Source organism: Canis lupus, chromosome 36 (assembly GCF_048164855.1).
Source record: "Canis lupus baileyi chromosome 36, mCanLup2.hap1, whole genome shotgun sequence".
In the NCBI taxonomy this organism is placed as follows: Eukaryota; Metazoa; Chordata; class Mammalia; order Carnivora; family Canidae; genus Canis; species Canis lupus.
In genome coordinates, this window is record NC_132873.1 from 1,342,048 (window position 1) to 1,358,094 (window position 16,047).

Genomic DNA, 16,047 nt, shown 5'->3' on the forward strand with positions numbered 1-16,047 from the left:
CCAAAGGCAGATGCTTTACTATGGAGCCACCCAGGCACCCTTCCTTCTGGATTTAAAGCCTATATAATCTCTCATGATTACAGCGGCTTGCCGTCGCAAGATGGGACTGGCAAGCATCCTCAGTTTATGGGTAAGGAAACCGAGGCCCGGAGACATAGGGCAGTCCCCCCCAAAAAGCCCCAGGTAACTGATGTCTAAGGCAGGACCCGAACCTGCCGAGCTGGCCCTGCACTCCGCATCCTGCTGCGGCTCCCACGTGAGGACGCGCACTAGGAAGGCTCCTGCCGAGGCCGTTTGTAAGACCTGAGCGGGAGAAGCGGAGGCAGCCTGGCAGGCGGTATTTAACAGAGCAAATGGCCAGGAAGTGCCTGGGCAGAGCTGCTTCTGCTGGGCCCAAAGCTCTCAGTACTAGCGTCTGGGGAGACGTCGGCAAGGGCCCCTTAGGACCAGGCGCCCCGGGGACGGGAGGCGAAGGCCCAGGAAGCACTTGTCTGCAAGGAGCTTGTCCCTGCTGCTCTCCACCTGCTGGGATTTTCAGACTTGGAGCTCCTCTGCGGTGTGAAGCGTTGTGTAAAGACTGGGCCCGCGCTGTCCCCGGCAGCTACCGCAGCTCCGGGGTGCGCCGTGGGAGGACGTGAGCAAGGCAGCGTCAGCATCTGCCCGGGAGCCCGGCCTGCTCGGAGGGAGAAGCGCAGGCGAGCAGAGCCGGGCGCCCAGTGCGGTTAGGGGCGTTGGAGGTTTCCCAGAAGACGTGGCCTCCCAGCTCCGAGCCGGGACGGGAGGCGTGGAGCGGCCCGAGCCATGGGGTAGAGTATCCTGGGCAGCAGAGGCCGCAGGAGGATGGGCCGCTGGGGCCGAGCGTGGGACACAGATGCGTGGGGGCAGCACAGTGTGAAGCGAGAGCCGTGGTGGGGGGTGAAGTGGAGAAAGGACGGTCGCAAGCAGGAGAGGGGCGTGAGCAGACCCTCCAATTGCTGCGGGCCCGGGCCCTGTCTCACCGTGCGGTCTCGGAGGACAATATTTCAGGTAATTAACAGAAATAACCCAATGGCCACCATATTTTTATGCATTCGACTTAACATTGGGAGGCTGTGGAGGTGACAAATGATGATTTCATTCTCGGATGCTGGTGGGGAGAGTCCCTGGGGAAGAGGTAACTCTGCATACGCGCTGTGGGAAACACCCACTTCAGGTTAGTTGATGTATCCTCATATTTTACTTTTCTTCCTTCAATTTTTCTTTTCAAGGTATGCTAGTTTGTATTTTTGCTGTGCAGTAGAAAATCAGGACAACGAGCTCCTGACACTAGAGATTGTGCATCGTTACGTGGAGTTGCTCGACAAATACTTTGGAAATGTAAGTGTCTTTCGGGTGTATTTAGAATCAGTCCTTGTTTCAGCTCTTACGTCAGTTCTGTCTTTATCACAACCTTTCTCCCTCCCTCTCTCTGTCGTGTCTAAAATAAACATTTGTGCAGGGATCAGAATATGAGACCTTCTCCCACTTCCCATAATTCTTTGTAAACAAAGGATCCAAAGCTTTCAAGAGGCAGGCCGTGTCCCCTCCATCTTCAGACCACAACCACACTAGAGGCCTCATTCAATGATCAAGAATTTAATTGTGAAGGATTCCTGTTTTTTTTTTTTTTTTAAGATGTTATTTATTAATTTGACAGAGAGATAGAGTCAGAGAACACCAGCAAGGGAAGGGTGAGGCAGAGGGAGAAGCAGGCCATCCACTGAGCAGGGAGCCGATGCGGGCCTCCACCCCAGGACCCAGGGATCATGACCTTATTACCTGCCTGAGCCCCCCAGATGCCCCAATTGTGAAGGATTCCTCCTCATTCTTCATTGTGTATCATCTCTTTTCTGTTTTTATTTTTTAATCCTCCCTCTGGATTCTTTACTAAGGTTATTTAATATTATTTATACATTTAAAAAATGCCAAACAAATAAACAAGAATACCAAAATCCCTTTCTTTCCTATTGGTATTTAATCTCCATGCATTTAGTGCCAAGTAATATCCTGTATGAGGTGCCGCCATCCTTAGAACCCACGCACTGTGGCAGCTTACAGCTCAGCCTCCAAGGAAATCATAGTTCCCAGTGGCCCCTTCCTCATGGTCAACACCAGTCTTTACCCACCTCACCTCTCTGCATCACTGGTCCTTGCTTGTCACTGATCCTCTTTATTATTTTTTTGCCACATCGCTGAGTTCTGCTGATTCTCAGCCTGTTTCTAAAGGCCTCTTCTTGGTTTCTGTCCCGAACTCCCTTCCTCCCCCCACCCCTCCTACTCTCCTTGGGTGTCTACCTGCCTTCCGCTTCTGGAATCCATGATCAGATAGCTGTCTCTTCCTCTGCAGAGGACGGGCTTCTCCAGGCTTCTCCCGGCCATCTCAGTCTTGACATGTCAAGAACTAAAATCCTCTTCTGCAAACCTGTTCTGTCTTACGATTGAGTTTATTATGTCCCAGGATCCTTCAGTGGTTCTTTCTTTCTTTTTTCTCCACCCTTCACTAAAGGCTGCCTTTATCTATTCAGATGGACTAAAATCCACCCCTTCCCCTCCATTCCCACTAGTACAGGTTTACGTGGTTTCCCTTTGAAACCTCACCTCTGGCTCTTTCTGCCTCTGAGCTCATCTCTGCTACCCTTTCCTGGGTGGTTAGTTACCGTCCTCCTGGTGTGCAGGGACCCAGGTGACAGATGTCCCCAGTCACTTTCCATCATCTAAGATGAATAAAAGCCAAACCTCTAAGCTTTCTAGACATCAGTCCCAGGCCACGTCTCCAACCTTGTTGCCATGCCCTCTCTTTTTATCCCCGACATGCTCAGCACTCCAGCCGCGTGGAACAGCCCGGTATTACCCTTAACTTGTGCCGGCTTTGTATGACCATCAGACCCCAAGTCTCTCGAGATAATGACCTGGGACTTAGCTGTTTGATTTTTCAACACTTGTGAGCAACTCTGGGCCAGATTTTAACAAACATTCCAGAAACATGTCATCCAGGCCACAGTCTTCAGAAATAAATCATTGGGTTTGGGATGTAATTTCTCTCAGTGATGCTCTCTTTTCTGTTCCCTGGCTCACGGAAGATTTATTTCTATTAAGTGTTGTTGGGAGAGTTCGCTTCCACAAGACTTTCTGTGCTCTGTTCCATGGAGTAAGTAGCATTTGCAGTATTGGCCGAGGTGTTATCAGATTTCTTGGAACAGTTTTCACAGGGTGAGTACTTGAAAGGTTTTTGAAGGGATTTTTCTCTCCCTCCCTCCTTTCATCCTATTTCTTCCCCTCCATTTTCCTTCGTCAGTGATGTTAGAAGATGACCTTACACGTTGCTTTGGAGATTTTAGGTCATTGGTCAGTGTAGAGAGTGAGACAGCTGGACCATGTTTCTTTCTCTTTCTCTTGATTCTCCGTGTTTATTTTTAGTTTTTAAAGAGAGGTGTGCAGATGTGTAATAGCATGTTTTTGAACTTGAGATTACTCAATTTTATGCTTTCCATTATTCAAATGAAGCCTGACATTTTGAAACCCACTGCAGATGTGGCCTTTTAGAAAGTCCTGAAGGATTGATTTTCCTGAGGCCCAGGCTTTCCTAGGACCTGCTTCTGCCCATAATTTCTGCACTCTGGTTTGGCCTCTTGTGTTTTTCTAGATTTACCCGACTGTGGTAATGTGAATTGGGGTTAAATTTTGATCTCAATCTTATCTGGACAGATTTTAGCTATTTCAGAACATGTTGCTTTCTTAAGAGAATCTAAATCACCTTCACCAATGCCAAACCTAGTTAAGATATAAGGAGAATCAGAATGAATTCCTATTTCTCCAACATTAATTTTTCATCCTATTTTGGCATACTTCTAGAAGCTCTGTCTTTGCCATGGACCAAAATTTAATTTGCTAAAAAATTCAATGAATCTTTTATTAAGCTAAGAACAGCTAAGAGCAATTCAAGGCTATCTGCCCAGTAGGTGTTCAGTTCTTATTAATTAACTGTGATGAGCAAAGCTACCAGTATTCATGCTCATTGACATCATCTCAGAATAATATATTTCTCTTTGGCTTTCTTTTTCCCTTGTGTTAATACTGAAGGTTTCCTGGAACTCTGTCCTTAATATTATTGAAGAGAAAACTCTGTACTGAGCTTCTCTTATAACACTGGAAAATATTACCTTTCTACGAGAGAGAAATCAAAATCTCTGTCTTCTAATTTATGCATTTTTTGAGAATTTTTTTAATTCCAGGGAGATTTACAAGGATTAGCTAGTTAATCTTTCAATCTTCAGTCAACAGCATTAACCCCAATTTACAGAGGCTAAGGGGAGGTGCAACAGAGTCTCCCAGTAGATAAAGGTCTGTCTGAGAATTTAGTCGGCTGCCATATTTTCCCAACATAGACTATAGTATGAGTTTTTACAGATGTGCTCAGAGGGTATTGGTGTTCCTATCCCAGAGACATTTGATCTTGATTTAGGAAGTTTTCTTGGAGGAGGAGGAGGCTTCTGAGTCCTACTGGGTCTGGTGTTGACTCACTCACTAACTAGACCCATGCTTTGGCTCGGAATAGATCTCTAATTTACAGATAAGAAAAATAACACTCAAACAGGCTAATAGAAATATTTACTTTGATAATCTCATGGGGCTGTTGTGAGGATCAAAGAGACTGTGTAATTAATAATACATTACAAACTGCCAATTGCTATGTCATTGTACCATAAACTGTAATTATTTTATGTATGTTCTGATACTTTAACTGTATGTAATTTAAATATTTTATATTTGTTTTTTTTAAAGATTTATTTATTTATTCATGAGAGACCCAGAGAGAGAGGCAGAGATACAAGCAGAGGGCAAAGCAGGCTCCCTGTGGGGAGCCCGATGTGGGACTCGATCCCAGGACCCTGAGGTCATGAACTGAGCTGAAGGCAGACGCTCAACCACTGAGCCACTGGGGCACCCCTGTATTTACTTTAGAAGAGAATTTAGTAAGAGAAGGTTCTTAGACTCCATCTGAAAGTATTTAGTTATTCAAATACCAGAAACCATTTCTACATCACGTGTTCTGCTATAAGAGAAGACCTGCAAACTGAATTATAGTGAAGCGCAGGCTGAGAGATCCAGGGTATAGATACACAGAAGCAGGAAAAAAAATCTATAGGCTCATGTGTTTATAAACACGGACACTATTTGTTTTTGCATAATTAGATGAAACGCAGTCATTTGAGCACGGGGGATACGTTCTTGCTGTACTGGGCCGGTACCCTAGAGGCGGAGCCACAAGTATTTGAGTAACTGGTCTGCATTTGGTCTAAGGAATTCTGGGAGGTGATTCCCATTCTTACTTGCAGATACCCCTTGAGGTTAGGCTCAAAGCAGAACCATAAAAGCAGCATCTTGGAGTTGCTGTATGTGAAATGGTGGCTCATTCATAATACTCTCTGTAATTCCAATAGAAGGTCCATTTCCTCATGATCCGGAGATAGTAAATGTATATCCAGGTTGCCTGTGCGTGTGTGTGTGTGTGTGTGTGTGTTGTGTGCACATCCCATGTTACTTGATTCCCATCCCTTGAAACTGGATGCAGTGAACGAAGGCCCCACGGCTGTCAGCCAGCCTGACTGGTCGCTGCTCTGAGGGGGGGTTGAGATGGTCCTAGAGAACTGGATTTAGGGCCTGCCAGGTTCACCTTGCAGGATTCTGATTGTTGGTCTCTCCCCACGAGGCTCCTGTCTGTCTCGACTCCTGGTCTCCGCCTGCCTCTGAGATTCCTCAGCTCTTGCTACTCTAGCTCCCGACCTCTCGCCTCTTCTGACCTCTGGTAACTGCTTGCTTCTTGTTCCTTCTCTAATACGCATGGATGTCTGATGTATTGTGTTTCTTTTTGTTTATCTGTACTGTTTAAAAATTGCAAAAGAATGCATTTTTTTACATATCCTTGTAGACATACATGGTTTTATTTTTACATGGGATTGCATTATGCATATTATTCTGCAACTTTCTTTTTTTCCCCCTCTCCTTACAAATGTATCTTGGAGTAGTTTCCACGACTGTCTATGGAAATCTGTGTCATTCTTTCCAACTTCTACATGGAATTTCCATGTTGTCACGGCAGACTGAGGCAGGCAGACTGTTGAGGGAGGGTGAAGGTAGCTGTGGACATATACACCTGCTGGTTGTTGATTTACCCACCAGATGGTGCTTTCTAACGAATGAGGAGACTGTGACCTTTGCAGATGAGTTAGATGAGTTTTTCTGAGCTGGCCCTTTACGATAGTGGTATTTACCTAACCGTTTACCTTGTGGATTCTGACCTAACTCCTAACGATATGGAGCAGTTTGCTAAAATGTTGACATCCGTTTTATGTAAAGTGGTAGCACTCGGTAGCATCAGAGAATTGCGGATCTGGGAAGCCATTAGTGCCCAACATGATAGAAACAAGGCCTAAGTGGTGATGACTCATTTATCCTGCGGACGTATATCGCGTCCTCTTGTGTGCTAGATACCAGGCATAGCAAGATGACTAAGATAAGGTCTGTGCCTGAGCTTGCAGTCCTGGGGGAGAGCATGGTAAGTCAGCATATACTCGGGCTCACAAGATGCAAGAGAGACCACAGAGCAAGTGGTGGGAAATCTGAAATGGGGGAAAGGAGGTTTTGGTGGAAACAGCGTGCCCCTGACTTTTGAATTTGGCCTTGAAAAATGAGCTTAATTTTGCCAGCAGAATAAAGGAAAGGACATTGGGAGGCCATCCCAGGAATTGCTGGGATGTGCAAAGGGTAAAGAGGTAACATGGTGAGTTAGTGGAGTGTGGTGGTGTAGGCTGAGCGCTGACACAAGGAAGCCAGAGAGCCCGTCCAGGCTGGGTGGTGAGACTTCTCTGTGCCAGGCTGAAGAATTACTGCTCTGCCCTGAACATAAGACCTCACACGGGGCAGTCACAAGATCGTCACTTCATCAGAGTGTTAGTGGTTGTTGGGCTTGAGTGGGGACGGACACCACCCAGAGGGTCAATGCCATGGCCTTAAGGAGAGAGGGTGCAGGCCTGAGCAATGGTGGTGCAATAGGGGGAAGACGGGAAAGGCTGGGATTCATTTACACCATAGAATCAATAGGAATCGGTGATCAAGCAGAGAGGGATGACGCCGAAAGATGGAAAGGGATGAGGGGGAGGGGAAATCAGTGGACCCGGGGGATGAATTTGATTGAACCACGGATAGACAGACGTTGCAGCTACTAAGCAAAACATCTTTTACTGGGAAAAGAATATGCTTCACTTCACTTTGGCACATGGTGACTTGGTTGGCCCGAGGAATCTCCAGGCAGAGATGTCTAATGAGCAGGTGAAAGTATTGGACTCGCTCTAGCAGGAGATCAGGGCTAGATATCTAGGTCTGCTAAGACACCTGAGTGCTAGACACGCTCTAGAGCATCCATGGGATTGTCTATAACACATGCGTTGCAAAGAGGAGAGGCTCTCATGAGCAACACCAGTGCTTAAGAAGAAGCTGGGTCTTTGGAATGTAAGCAACATGCAGCAGTGATGTTGGTTTGCTGACTGATGCCCCAAGCACTCCATAAATACATCTTAGCCAAATGCAAAGTACGGAGAGAGAGATCATCTGACAAACCTGAGGAGGATTCACCAGAGATGCAGGACAAGAGCTGGTGTTGGATGGTATTGCCAACGTTGGGGAGCAAGAGGGAGAGAGAATTTTCAAGAAAAAGATTGGGGAAGGGTATCCAGTGCTGCTTAGAGGTCAAGGTTGGGGAGGGCTAAAAGCTTCCAGTTGACGGTGGAAACCTTCAAGCGGGTGTGGAACAGGAAAGGGAAGTGTTGGGAGTTGAGGGGTAAGTGAGGAGGAAAACACCAGCAGACTGCCTGAGTGAGTGGCCTTTGGTAGGGAATTGGAAACAAGGCCTATTTGGATTATGGGGCTGCTCTTGCCACTTGCTTCACTTAAACAGCAAAATCTATCAGACTCTGCTTTTTTTTAATTTAGGATTTTATTTATTTATTTATTTATTTATTTATTTATTTATTTATTTATTTATGAGAAATACAGAGAGAGAGGCAGAAACAGAAGCAGGCTCCCTGCAGGAAGCCCGATGCAGGACTCGATCCCAGGACCCTGGGGTCACACCCTGAGCCGAAGGCACCACTGAGTCACCCAGGCACCCCATCTCAGCCTCTGCTTCAAACTGGGACAGTGGTTCTCCCTGGGTGGTCCCCAGGCCTGCATCATTAGCATCACCAGGGAACCAGTTAGAAGTTTAGACTCTCCAGCCTTCCCCAGACCCACTGAGTCACAAAATTACAGGGCTGGGGCCCAGCAGCGAGTCCCTAAAGGAGCCTTCTGGGTGATTCACATATGCTCTTGAAGGTTGAGAACCACTGGATTGTGACTGACATAATTTTGAGAAAAATTAGCACAGTTGAGCTAATTCGCCTTTGAGGAGGAAGCTTCAGAGGGTCCTAACGCTCCGAGCCAAGATTTACAGACAGGACAGCAGGAGGAAGGAGGCGTCGTAGCGGGGACTTGGCTTCCATTTGTGCCGAAGGAAACATGAGCCAAGCTGCCTGATGCCTGTCCCAACTCTCAAATTTCTTGTTGTGAATAAAAAGAATATTATTTAAGGAAATTGTCTGCCTAATGGAATGTGGTTTTACTTTCGCTGAAGGCCTGGGAGTCCCTGCTTCTGTGTCTCTGGCCTCACAGCACCATCTGACAGCCTTGCCTTCGGGGTCCCACGTGGGTGTAAGTGTTGAAAAAGCTTGAGACGCTGACGTACGTTTGCCCCGATAACCCTGCAAGTTTATCGAAATGTTTTGTTTCTGTCCTACCAGGTCTGTGAGCTGGATATTATCTTCAATTTTGAAAAGGCTTACTTTATTCTTGACGAGTTCATAATGGGTGGAGAAATTCAGGAAACGTCCAAAAAGTCTGCTGTGAAAGCCATTGAAGATTCTGATACGTTACAGGAGGTCAGTACACAGTGCTTGTGCCTTGGAGAGAGACGATGATGGTGGTGGTGATGGTTATATATCGGTTGACACTTACTGAGCGCGTTCTCTGGGCAGCATGCAGTTTCTAAGTGACTTAACTGTATTTAAAATGTTTTTTTTTAAAGATTTTTATTTATTCATGAGAGACACAGCAAGAGAGGCAGAGACACAGGCAGAGGGAGAAGCAGAGTCCCTGCGGGGAGTCCGATGTGGGAGTTGATCCCAGGACCCCAAGGTCACAACCTGAGCCGAAGGGAGATGCCAACCACTGAGCCACCCGGTTGCCCTGTGACTTACCTGTTTTAACTCATTTATTTATTTTTTTTTTAAATTTTTATTTATTTATGATAGTCACAGAGAGAGAGAGAGAGAGGCAGAGACATAGGCAGAGGGAGAAGCAGGCTCCATGCACCGGGAGCCCGACGTGGGATTCGATCCCGGGTCTCCAGGATCGCGCCCTGGGCCAAAGGCAGGCGCTAAACCGCTGCGCCACCCAGGGATCCCAACTCATTTAATTATCACAGTAGCTCTAAGAGGTGGGTAGCATTTTTACCCTCATTTTGAAGATGAGTAAACTGAGACACAGAGAGGTCAAACAGTCCGCCTGATGTCACACAGCCAGCAAGTGTGGAATGGAGATTTGATGGCAGAACCTTGGGCTCCAGAGTCTTCGCTCCTTCTGTTTGGTTGAGTTTCTTTAGTGAGGTCCCCTCACTGTCAGAAAGGTACCAAAAGCTCAGTGCTATGTTTTTCCAGAATTTCATGAAAGGTATGAAAAGATTTTCATTAAAATATCTGTGCTCCCCTGGGAATGGAGAAGAGGAGGACATCATTATTTCATTTGCGGGGGATATTAGAACTTTATTACTGAAGATGGCATTTATCATTTTAATTAAAATTTCTTGCACCTCCCGGTGAGGCTGCATGTGTGCTCCTATTTGCAGAAGTAAATTGGGAAGACTGTGGCTTGCTTGCCGAGGCATAAATGGGCCCTGAAGCATCCTAGGGGTCGTGCTCCTGCCTCTGTGATATTTATATAAATTGCAGCAGGTCTTTTGGGCACAGTGCAGATTTGCCTCATGCCCAGTAAGGGAGCTTCCCTGCGACGCCCCGTCACTCCTCCAAGGACACCAGAAGGGGCACGTCCTCTCTGACCCTCCGCCTCCCTGATGAGCGACCCCACCTGCTCCAGCGCAAGCTGAGCTGTACCCCAGCTCCACCATCACTGGGTGCTTCTTCACACAGCATCCTGGGGTTTTTCCACCTGCCTATTTTATTTTTAAAGATTTTATTTATTTATTCATGAGAGACAGAGAGAGAGAGAGAGGCAGAGACACAGGCAGAGGGAGAAGCAGGCTCCATGCAGGGAGCCCGACGTGGGACTCGATCTGGGTCTCCAGGATCAGGCCCTGGGCCGAAGGCGGCGCTAACCCGCTGAGCCACCCGGGCCGCCCTACCTGCCTATTTTATAGTCTCGGGTCAGGAGATCCCAGAGGATGATAAACTCTCTTTTAAAAATTGGCATTAAAGCCATTCTTCCTAGCCGACCAATGGCTTGCTGCTGCCCGCGCAGGGGACCTGCAGGTGAACGGACGGACCCAAGGAAGCCCTCTGCGGCAGGCGCAGGCCTCTCAGGAGCCGGGGAGTTTCTTTGCAGAGGTGTTCTCGCCTCGATAAATGCTTTCAAACTCTGGTGTTTGCGTGGCTCTCTCCAAATGCGCAGGAAGGGAATTGAACGGGGTCCTTGAGAACTCAGTGGTCTGGAAATTCCACAGAAGAACCTTTCTTAGAATACTTATAATTCTATCTTCGGGGCCCTTGGCTGTGGAATCTCAGCTTTACGGAAGAAAGGGACTTTTTTTTTTTTTTTTTTTTTTTTTTTAACCAGGGTCTTTGGCAGTTACAGTAATGAAAGCTTTTTGAACTGGGGCCAAGCACACCTGGGTCATTTTGAATTCCTCCTCTGAAAGAAATGGGGACTCGTAAAGAGCCTGTGCCGCAGCTGGTGCCGGTGCTCTGAACTCTGGGGAGCGCGGATTCCAAGGGAGAGCCCCTCTGACGGTGAAACACTCACTGCTGGTTGAGGCGCCTGGTGCGTGAGTGCCAGGTCGCGAGGGGCAGGCCTCGGGGGCCCTCGTGAGCGCCGAGGCCCCAGCGTGAGTGGGCCATGTCGTGAGGGCCACGGGGAAGCCGTAGCACCTGCCGGATGGACACCGCGTCATCAGCACTCTCCTGGGCGCTGGGGCCTCAGCTCGGTCACTGAGTCGATGAACCAGGGTTTAGCGTGAACAGGCACCAGTAATATAATTATGTAAGACAAAAAGAATGACTGCTTTCTTTTCTCCCCCGTCCTTGGACCCACGCAACTATCTGTAGCTACAAAAGATTGAAGGAGGCCTTTGTAATATTCGGTTTGCTTTTAGCCCCTGGAACTTTCCCGACTCTTACCTAATAAAGGTTTCTTAGAATAAAGAAGGCTGGCCTGTCCTCACATACTTAGTAAGGAGATACATACATAGTCTTAAATCTCCCAAATGCTCGACAGGTATCCTGAGCATCCCAGGGCTTGACATGAGTGATGTGGATTAAGAAGAGAACAGTTTAATTGGTTGGGGGGTGACCTTAGGAGGGGCCTTACTTTGGGAGCAACAACCTGTGGACAGAGGAGAAGGGAATATGAACTGAGCTCACCCTGGGGGCTCAGCGGTTAAGCATCTGTCTTCGGCTCAGGTCGTGACCCTGGGGTCCTGGGATCGAGTCCCGCATGGGGCTCCCCGCAGGGAACCTGCTTCTCCCTCTGCCTGTGTCTCTGTCTCTCATGAATAAATAAATAAAATCTTTAAAAAAAATGAAGAAGAAGGGACTAGAAACCGAATGGGAAGATGGTGCTGGTTACCTGTGGGGGTTGCAATTCCTGGCTGCACTGCCAGGGGCGACAGAAGAGGCTCCAGCGCAGAATGAGAAGCGTGGGTCAAAATGCTACCTCGTTAGCAGGGAACCATAGGCTACCTTGCCTGTGTCTGTGTGGATGGGTGAGAAGCGCCTGGGGGCACCCCAACATCGTCACCCTGTAAAACACAACCCCTGTTAACAGCCGAGCAACGCCGAGCTGCAGCACAAAGTTGTTGTACAGCCCACGCTGAAGCCACGAGAAATTTGGTGGTGCGAGACGGGTAACGGAAGGGTCCCAGGGATAGATTTGGGTCCTTTTGTGAAAGGCCGGGGCAGGGCTCTTAGGGTCGTGTCAATCTTAAAACTCTGTTCCAACCTTTGAAGTGCGAGCTCAAGAAAATATTAATCTTGGGTGCTGTTGGTTTCTGTGCTTTGAGGAGGAGCACGGTTCAGGGGGAGCAGTCAGGGCGGCGCTTAGACTGAGCCAGGGCCGTGAGGCATGCCGGTGACTAGGGGCCAGTGAGCTGGGAAGCCAGTAGAGTGACAATTCCAGAGCCTTTTGCTGGGCCGAGACCCTTCCAAGGCTGCAGGCTCGTATGTCAGGTTTGCAAAGGTAGGATATCTCCGTGCAAAGTGGATATAACACGCAATGAATATCGGGCCCCGGGCCAGCGTGATACCCCCGCTGACGATGAAGACACTGGCGGCGTCCGTTAAGAGGAGGCAGGGGAAAGGCCGCAGGATGTGGGCTTCTCTTGGCCGGTGCCCATCCAGCAGGTGTAAGAGCTTTAGGAGGAAGTGTGGGTGACTGGGCACTGGTATTGCAGCAGAGGAGCCCTGGAATTCTAAACAGAGCTGGTGAGAAACAGTTGAACACCTGATTTTTAACTTTATTTCGTTTTTGTTTTTGTTTTGATTTTTAACTTTATTATCCTGTGAACAATGTTGCTTAGCCATGGCCTTGCTGTTTGGGCCCTGCCCGTCAATGCCTCCCCTGGCCGAGGTGAGCGAATCCCGCGCCCCGCGCCCCGTGCCCCAAGCCTGAGAACGGGCTGTGCATCGCCGATTCCGCGGCTGGCACAGGAGAGGCAGGGCCGTTGCCCGAGGCTGCCCCCTGAACCCTCTTACTGATTCAATCCTGGAGCCCGGCGTAATACAAATACCTAAGTTCACAACAGGAAAGAGTGCAAGAGAAGACCCGCTTGTCTTGCACGGTAAAGCGCTTGCAGCATCGCTGTATATTTTGACTTACCTGTAATTGGGAATCTGTCCAAGCATTTTTTTTTTAAAGTGCTGGGAAAAGATGACGGTCCCGTGGCGTGCTAGCAAACGAGCTAACTGTGGGGATGGAGACAGTTTGCATACTTGGAGGAAAGCCTCAAACTACATGGAGGAGATTCTGGAGAGTCGTGGTCTGTTTACCCTCTGTAGCTTGCCAATAAGCGCACGAAGAGGTCTTGTCTTGCACAGAATCCGTATGAGGCGTATGTTACACGAATACATGGAGATTGCTCTAATACCTGTGCCTGGAGGCGGTTACAGATCATTTTAGTGGGCACATTTATCTGAGGTCAATGGTCATACACTGGCAGCTGTGGCTCTAGCATTTGTCTTATCAGACATTCTTTTATGATCAAGCCTGTTGAAAGTTATTTAGTTCCGGCCATATGGTCACGTTTGCAAATCATCCTCAAGCTTTGCATCGCCGTTCTCCGCCCGAATGCAAAGATACGTATGTCCAGATGTGTTTCGGAAACTTCTGTGCGGCAGAAAATAAGTAAGAGAACGCAAAAGGTTTCCCGTTCTGCCAGAGGCTGTGGTTTAAGGGGAAATTGTTCTAATTTCCTGCTCTCTTTCAGACAATGGAAGAATATATGAACAAGCCTACGTTTTAGCTGCGCGACGGTTGAAGACGCCCCGTGCCAGACGCTGCGAGCCTGAACCCTAGTAGCGCCCGTGACGGCTCTTCGCAGTCTCAGGCATGATGCCAAAAATAACTCAAAAGGGATTTTTTGTTAACTAGCAGCAAGTTGTTTAACATGTTTAGCACTATTACATGTCTGTGTTGTACTGCACACCCCTACTTGGTGTAGCTCTGGGTGTTAAAATAACTGCTGCAGTGACTCCACTGATGGAATATTTGTTCGTGATGTTTGAACTCCACGTGCTATGTCTAAGCTAATTTAAATAAACGCGTTGCAGTATGTTTTTTTGTTGTTGTTGCATTTGATCCTCTACTGACAGCCGAAAACTGTATCATAGTAACCCATGATTTTGAATGTAAAATATATGTCCCACCAATAATTCTTTTCTAAATGTTCAGCTTTTTAAACTGTGTCATAATTCCAAGTCATGCTAATAGTTCAGAGTTCATACCTAATGCTGGGCATTTTTCATATACTTAGTAAAACGTAATTCCAGTCTAGATACAATGTATCTGATTTTAGTGTCCTGAATTCTTTTTTTTTTTTTTTTTTTCAAGGTTGGAATTAAGGAAAATAACCAAAGATAGCAAGGGACTTAAATGGTTTTGCTATCTTGGAAGCTGCTATCTAGTTGAGGTTTTAATTTTTTTGATTTTTTACTTTTTAATTGAATGTAAAGGGCATTCCAATAAGGCCATGTTTCCTATAAACTCTATGTATTTATTAAGGATTTGCGCCTTCTGGAGATACAGTGTCTATGACTTCCCTTACTATGAAAACAGTATAATGAAGACTAATACCAATAGCAGCAATTCTTATTTTTACTTCAATTTTAATAATTTTTAAGGTTCCAAGAACTCGTTACTTGAAAGATTTTGCTTCAACTGTGTTTTAATGTGCATCTCCTATATTTGAAGGCTTATTGTTTATTAGACTTAGAGAATTGAATAGTATTACAGCCTATGTGGTAGATGCTCTTCCTTCTTTCTAATTTCTTCATGCCCCCAAATTATTTGCTGCTGACCATTATTATCGTGAATATGTTGTATTCGTGCTTCCTGGAATGAACGTTCTGTCTACACCAGTAGTAAATGTGATCACGCATTATAGGGAAATAGCTCCTAATACTCGGTCTTGGGTTTCCACTTCCAACGTCCTACCTGTGCCTTTTCATTACCAGTTTTGAGGCCTGATATGATTTCTGTTGAGTTAGGGGTTAGGGGCCCCTCATGCTTTTCCTATGAGAAGAGTGGGCTCACTGTTGTATTCTTTCTCTAAATGATCCTATATGGTAGATCTTTAGAGGCCATGAAGGAAAAATGTCTTCTTGGAGGGAAAAACGTCCTCTTTGATTCATCTTGCCAGATTTAGGGGAAAATAAGACAAGACCACAAGAACAGAAGAAAACATGGACCAATTCCTCGAAGAGCCATTGCTAAAAAGAAATAACTCAGATTAGTATATAACAGAATTATTGGGCTTTTAATATCTAATATTTACTCAAATTAATCATGTGATGGCAATGATGGCCTCGGATTAAAGTTTAACTGTCATTTTGATCACTTAGGTTTATTTTATGTCTTCGGATTTGTGGTTTTGCTTTTTCTTGTCAATATAGCGGAATTCTTTATTTTAAAAAAGTTTTGTAGAGATGGACTTTATGTAAATCAACACAGTTTCTCTGGTTCTTTTGAAGTTTTCCACCGTTTTGAGGTGAAGGTATTTATTCATGATTCTTTCAGATTGGATAATTCCACCTCGGACCCTGCTGAGCTGTATGTAGGGCTTTTCAGGCTCTGTGTCAGTGCCTCACATAGAAAATGAACATAATGATGTAGCACACTGTAAATTTGAGAGATTTGGAGGACTTTTTATGTGAGTCTCGGGGAAAATAATCATTATATTTTCTTTATATTATATAATTGTAATAAAACTACCAAGCAAAAGATAATAAATACTAACTTTGTATAAAACTTACAAATAAAATGTTTTTAAATTTTTTAATGAGGAACTTGAGTGTGTTTTTATGAATATAATTGTTTTTTAATCCAATTATATGCTTGAAATTGCTACTCATAATTCCTGGTGGAGTCCCTTTAATGTGATCTCTCTCTTTTTTTTTTAAAGATTTTATTTATTTATGAGGGACACACAGAGGCAGAGACACAGGCAGAGGGAGAAGCAGGTCCCCTGTAGAGAGCCAGATGCGGAACTTGATC

The 16,047-nt window shown here is 46.3% G+C and overlaps 1 protein-coding gene across 4 annotated transcripts in view; it reads left to right on the forward strand.

Moving 5' to 3' along the window:
- The window catches only part of WDFY1 (WD repeat and FYVE domain containing 1), a 117,405-nt gene extending 101,573 nt beyond the window's left edge, over window positions 1–15,832 (forward strand). For 2 of the 4 annotated variants that reach the window (XM_072812919.1, XM_072812922.1), the window contains 3 exons: window positions 1,248–1,356; window positions 8,853–8,990; window positions 13,763–15,832. In XM_072812919.1, the coding sequence (XP_072669020.1) occupies window positions 1,248–1,356; window positions 8,853–8,990; window positions 13,763–13,798 (283 nt within the window). In that variant the 3' untranslated portion in view covers window positions 13,799–15,832. Of the gene's footprint in view, window positions 1–1,247; window positions 1,357–5,728; window positions 5,825–8,852; window positions 8,991–9,136; window positions 9,287–13,762 lie in introns of those variants that run through there. The other 2 variants (XR_012024926.1, XM_072812920.1) reach the window with 2 other exon arrangements.
- The last annotated feature ends 215 nt before the right edge of the window (window positions 15,833–16,047 follow it).